The sequence below is a fragment of the Raphanus sativus genome, chromosome 2, assembly GCF_000801105.2.
Source record: "Raphanus sativus cultivar WK10039 chromosome 2, ASM80110v3, whole genome shotgun sequence".
NCBI classification, from domain to species: Eukaryota; Viridiplantae; Streptophyta; class Magnoliopsida; order Brassicales; family Brassicaceae; genus Raphanus; species Raphanus sativus.
The window spans coordinates 5789210-5795333 of NC_079512.1; the positions used below are offsets into that span (position 1 = coordinate 5789210).

General features: G+C 39.7%; 1 protein-coding gene across 2 annotated transcripts; it reads right to left on the minus strand.

Moving 5' to 3' along the window:
• Positions 1-1050: 1050 nt before the first annotated feature.
• On the minus strand, positions 1051-5739 carry LOC108818435 (general transcription and DNA repair factor IIH subunit TFB1-1). Of its 2 annotated transcripts, none has more exons than XM_018591409.2 (21): positions 5639-5739; positions 5388-5524; positions 5224-5302; positions 5087-5148; positions 4923-4986; positions 4716-4830; positions 4564-4639; positions 4382-4477; positions 4161-4205; positions 3794-3850; positions 3539-3694; positions 3378-3443; positions 2985-3108; positions 2771-2827; positions 2520-2647; positions 2262-2435; positions 2044-2157; positions 1846-1923; positions 1678-1725; positions 1480-1548; positions 1051-1405 (listed from the first exon to the last, which is right to left on the minus strand). In XM_018591409.2, exons 2-21 carry the CDS (start codon positions 5457-5459, stop codon positions 1307-1309), a joined length of 1779 nt encoding a protein of 592 aa, XP_018446911.2. In that variant the 5' UTR covers positions 5460-5524; positions 5639-5739; the 3' UTR covers positions 1051-1306. The 2 variants fall into 2 exon arrangements, with proteins under 2 accessions (XP_018446911.2, XP_018446919.2); XM_018591417.2 differs by having other exon boundaries at positions 5388-5527; positions 5639-5710.
• Positions 5740-6124: the final 385 nt, after the last annotated feature.

Consider the following 6124-nt stretch of genomic DNA (forward strand, 5'->3'; position numbering starts at 1 on the left):
AAATCCATATCATTCGTTATTTATGCAAATACTATCTGATAACATTTAGACCAGATATAAAGCTCATCTTATAATGTATTTATTTCCTTAAAAGGGATTCATTCGCAAAGGAACAAATCATAGGATATACCGTCACGTATTGACAAGTGGAAACTAGATTACACCTAATGCTGAAAACATAATGTATTCTTTTTTTTTTTTCCCAAATTGAAATTATATAGCATAAGACCCAAAGCCCAAAGTACAGGGACAAGCCCATTACAAACAAGCCATCAAGGCCAAGACCACAACGGGCCCAAACAACCACAAAAACAAATCTGACCCGAAGGCCCAAGAACACGAGCCCACCAAACCCAACTGACATCATTCCACGTGGTTGCATCCCCCACTCCCAGGATCCACGCGTCGCGCCCACAACGACGGAACACCGTCACCACGCTGCCTCGGCCGACCGTCGCGGCCGAAACTTCGAATCGTCGTGGTCGCCTGAATAAGTTCCGAAGATTGCCGGAATCTGTGGCCACTCCCTTCTAGACTTCGTATGGCTTGGTTCACGGAACTCTTCAACGGGTCATACCCTAGATCTCGTCCACCGCCATCGAATCCACCAACTTCGTCTTCTTCACCCTCACTTCCTCCAAGAGAAATCTCCACTCGGCCGTGAGCATCTCCAGAAACGAGACTCTACCCACCGAAACAACACAGAAACAAAGACCAGAAACAATTAACAACTAACTCTAGCAACGCCGCCACCGACTATGAACAGACTAGCCGGCGCGAAAACTTGATCCGACCGTTCACCCTTGTCGAAAAGGTGCCACGACGGAGACCAAAACCGAACGCTCACCACGCGGAGGGTGACTCGCCGGACGCAGGACAAACTACTCAGACACCACTCATAAACAACAAGGAAACAACAGCAAACGATATTAGACTAAACATTCACCAATCTTTCTTATTATTGCTATCGTGTTTTAAGAAATAATAGAAAACATAATCTTAGAACAATGAACAGAGAAACAGAGAAAAACAAAGAACAAAAACAAAAGAGAGTAGAAAAATAATCTCAAATTGGATTCGCGACTATTCTCTTGAAACAATGAAAAGTCCTTTGAGAATCTGTACGCCAAAGAAACTCTCTTTGTTCACTTTCCAAAGTACAATAAAGTCTTCATTATACAAATCTAAACGCCTTTGTTGTAGTTCCAATGGTTTGGACAAAATCACAACAAATGAAAAATCTGGAAAGCACGAATTAAAGGCTGTTGAAACAAAACAGACATCGTGCAGTGATTTTGTTTGTCTTCTAAACACGCCCATTTGCTTCCCCGCCACTGCCTCTTGCGCTTTTAGCGGTTCTTCTCTGCAAGTCGGCATCGTAGTGCTGGAACGCAGCGTCAAGAGCCTGGCAGACCAAAAAACATGATGTGATGTAATAAAAACTCTAAGCTCATTAAGTAGGTACTAGAAGAAGCTAACCTGTTGCATTGGACGAACTAGTAGAGAAAGCTGATGGCGGAGTTCAGATTGCACCGACTCTTTCATTGCCTGAGTCAAATGCGGGTTCAGTACACACTAGACTACATGAATAAGCTTAAAACTACCGATTCAATTTACCAAAATTTCATGTTTGTGTTCTAATGGATTACTCCAAAAGGTTCTTATTTCATAGCTCACCTCGAGTTGTGAATAACTATTGGACATTGCATCCTTCAGCTTCCCTACCTGCATATAATACCAATATAACATCTTTGGTGTAAGGTAAGTTTGAATCTTTCCTGTGAAAGCTCAGGAATATATGTATATAGAAAATTCTTGGATTGGGAGAGATAGAAAGAACATTACTTTGGTATGAAGATATGTGGTTGTTATCGGGTAAGATGACCAAAAATGTTTAAGTAATTCTTGTATTGATGTCCAATGCTGCACATGGAAAAAACAGGTAAGACTTGCAATGCATTTGATGGGACACCAGAATCCACATTATGATAAAACCGCAGAGCTTCTTGTTGCTTTGGACATTTGGAAGAGATTAGAACTTACATGTAAAACCTCGTCTCTAGTGGACTTCGGCAATCTGTCCAGAAAGCTCTCTCGCGGGTTCTTCCCGATAATATTTTTGGCGGTGGAGATAGTTCGGGTTAATGAACTGAAAACCTGAATGGGGACATACCTTTTTAGTCAAGGAAATGAAGAAATATGTGAATAAGCCATGCTTTTTTTTAAGCCAGCACACATTTTGCGACGGGATAGAATAGCACCTCCGAGGCAACTTCAGGTTTAATCAACGGATTACTTAATCCTTTAGTTCTAATCTCCAAAATGGATTCTTTAAGCAGTCCATAAGCTTCATGAACGTTTCTCTTTCGTGTCCCTGCTCCTCTAGGTTCATTGAGGACGCTTCCTTGTTGAGATTCAAAGTAATCACGAGGGTCCTGATTCCAAACAAGAAAGGGAAAGAGGATTTAAGCATCATCTGTGATCAACAGTCAAAACCTTTTATTGAAAGATAGCCAAACCTTGATAGAAAGCGGTGCTAACGGGAAATTTTGAGGTGCTTGAAGATCCTCCATTTCAGCCAGTCGGGACATTCTCGCCAATCTCTCCTGATTAGCGTCTTTGTTGGTTTCACCATTAGCTTTGCTTACTACCAGGGTTAACAGAGATGGATAGCGAGGTCAGACGAATATTAAGTGTGGCATTGGCCATGGATCACCACCACAAAGGAAAGCAAGAAAAAAAAAGAACATATCAGAATGAAACAGTAAACCTTGTTTAACCCGTGCGAGAGCCTCTGCAACCATCTTTGTATCTTCTGAATCAACATCTGTTTTCCAATTTAAAGGAATAAGTCAGCTTCATTGTATATTTACCGCCAATAACTAAAGTCAAATGGCCAACACACATGTTTAAATTCCGTAAACTAGCCACCGTGAAAAAACGCAAAGATGAAAGCATCGAAGGAGGTGCATAGAGGTAATTACCAATGTTTCTGCCTTCCAATACAACAGCAGCATGACGATTAAGATCTTGCAAAAGTGATCTTTTAAACTGACCACTCTGAGGTTCAACAACATCCATGGTGCCATCACGCTGGATCCCGTGGTCCTGTGTTACAGGAAATTACAAGTAAGCACGACATAGGATAATAAGATACAGTAAACCCGTAAATACAAAAGAAGTGGTCCTGTGAATAATAATTCAATTCCCAAAGCAAGTTTTATAGATCACTAGAGCCCAGTTCTTCCCATACTGCTAAAAGGATGAGAGACAAAACATCGACGTATATATAGCTGTGCCAGTCATTTAAATTTTTTTTGTTTCAACAACCCTTATCCAAACCTCCCACATATCTCATGTAGTGGTAGTTGGCTTACCATAAGATGAGTGTAGTCATCTCCTTGGTCAGCCTCCATGTCGAGAGTTGGATCAACCCGTCTGATCTACAATGCACGACACTCAGATCAAATGGATGTCCACAAGTGTTTCATCTCTATTAAAATACATGGAAATGATTCAACTGCATAAAAGAGATAACCTTTTGACGAGCTTCTTGAGCCAATATCTCATCAGGCTTCAGAAAGACAGCGAGTTCCTCGTCCTCAGCAGCTTCAGCTGCAGCTACTGCTGTATTTTTGGTGCTGTAAAGATATTCTGCTCTAAAATATTTTGTCCAGAAGTCTTTTTCTGTCATCTGGCGTAGAAAAATAGCTACCAAAGCCAGTCAAGATTCGTCCTACTTGATGACTAAACCTATAAAGAAAGATTGGGATAGTGTTGAAGTCGTTGCTACCTTACTCGGAACATAATTTATGAATGCCTGCCGAACAGCCGGCTTCTCAGCAAAAATCTGAAAGCGTAACGAAGATAGTATATGAGGAAAGGGCAGTCGCGTGTACTAAAACATTATTAGAGATTCTTTCTACGTGTTTACAGATCAAACGAACTCAAAATGGAAGGTAAAGTGAAATGCTATTTCAAATCTCGCGTTTAGCTTTAAATTGGAAGCACATGTTGCAACCTTTACTGAATTTAAGTCCTAATGTCTTCAAATTGCAACTTCAAACCCATTCACTATATAAACTTATCCAGCTTTGATTAGGATTCAGAAACTTATTGCACTTACATCAATGACAAATGTAGTGAACCAAATGGATTACCTGAAAGATTATCTCAGAGGTCAAGTTGAATGTCACCCTATTAGTCTGAAAGAAAAAAAAGTAGGGAAACTGGTTAGTAAGCCAGATGAAATGCCACATGACATACAACAACAAAGTGATGTACTTCAGCCAAAGACAACGAACTATGCATTATATCTTTCCTACAGAGACATGCGCATGAGGATGACTTCCAAGAAAGGGTAGAGAGAATTAGACTATACCCTCCCATCAGTAGAGGGTTTGATGCCAGAAACCATCATGCTCTTCAGCCCGACCTGTTGCTTCGACTTTCTGATGGAATCTTTACCTAGTAGTTTCTACAATGAATAAAGTCGTCGGTAACTACAAGGACACACTCATAAGAATGACTGAAAAAACTAAAGGAAACCACAAAGAAGCAAACCTTCCTAGTAGCCCAGAATTCATCTTCCGTGAGGACTTTAGATTCCACAAATTCCTTATGCAATCTCTGCAACTCACTTCACACCATACATATGTTACTCAAGTCCTGATTAAACTCCTAACCGGAAAAAAAAAACTCATTCATCACCACACCTATTTTCTTTAAGAACCTTGAAGCGTAGCTGCAAGTCAGCGATACTGAGTTGGTCAGCAGATGTGGAGACAGCTGGTTTCTTAGGCTCCTCTTCACATTTGGCTAGGGCCTTAGCTGCTCATAGTTTTTTTTTTTAAGAAGAGGGTTGCAATAAACAACAGAAAGTAGATTTCATTTAAATAAAAGAAGATGAAGAAGAAGCTTACTGATGAGAGCACGGCAAGAATGCATGTCCTGATAATTTACAAACTCAAAGATATGACTCCTTTCCTAATTATTCATTCAATGATGACACAAAGGGAACTTCACATATCTTAAGCTTTCACAAGAAATTAAAAAAAAAAAGAAAAGAAAAAGAAAAGAAAAGAACCTGTTTGTTGGTGAGATTGAGCCAAGGAGGTTTATTAGACCCTTCTTTCGTATATTTTTGACCTGAAAGATATTTACACCATTGAGAAAATAATCGAAAAGAAATGATCAGAACAACAAGGGGGAAGAGATAGATACTTTTGATGTTGGGAGTGAGGACTTTAAGTTTAGAATTAGAGTCGGGATCATTTGGAGCGAAGAGCAGCATCCCTTCCCTCTGTGCCGATATTATTATATATTTACAAAGTAAGTATTTAACCAACTGATCAAAGCAGAAAGAGAGATAAGAGAGGAGTCTTTACGATTTTGAGGATTCCAGAAGTTCCTGGATCCTTCACACTGCTCTTGTATTTGACTTGCCAGTCCGACGACATATTATCCCTGATTTCCGATACGAAATCAAAATTGATGATACGCCTCTCTCTCTTTCTCTCTCGATCTGCTACAGAATCGAAGAGAGGTTAACAAAACAGAGAGATCGGAATCTAGGGTTTAGAGTGGTACGGAATCCAATTATAATATGTATGCAGTGAAAGAAAAGAGAGATGATTACCAGTTACGTTCTAGTGAATCTCTTCCCCCACTTCTCTACTCGTGAAGAAGGAAGAAGGAAGAAGGAAGAAGAGAAGCACCTTTTTATTTTCCGAGCCCTGTTATTATTAACTAGGCCCGGCCCATCAACACTTGAAATACTGTGATGCAGCGGTTTTAATTGATCCCAATCAACCCCAACCTTGTGCCAACTTATCTTTTTTTTTTTTTTTTTTTTTTTTTTTTGTCATCAAACATACAGACTCATATTGACTCTGTACACCAAACTGGTAGCTCGGCATCCATGTGAATGACAAAAGTCGATTGTTGTCTGGCACTTGTGCCAACTTATCTTTTTGACGCTGTTATGACAAACTACTAGACTTTGATCGCGCGGATGTATTTTTTAAATAGTTTTTTTTTTATTTTTTGAATTTTTTACAGTTAATATTTGGGCCGGACAAAAAACCTGAATCTAAAAACTGAATCAATATCGATCCAAAAATAG

Excerpts from the sequence above, each read along its gene's own strand:
- LOC108818435 (XM_018591409.2), bottom strand. The coding sequence starts at position 5,459 with ATGTCGTCGGACTGGCAAGTCAAATACAAGAGCAGTGTGAAGGATCCA. Across the intron at positions 4,640-4,715 it reads AAGGTTCTTAAAGAAAATAG|TGAGTTGCAGAGATTGCATA; the intron begins GTGTGGTGATGA and ends TATGGTGTGAAG. Across the intron at positions 3,444-3,538 it reads CTCAAGAAGCTCGTCAAAAG|ATCAGACGGGTTGATCCAAC; the intron begins GTTATCTCTTTT and ends CGTGCATTGTAG.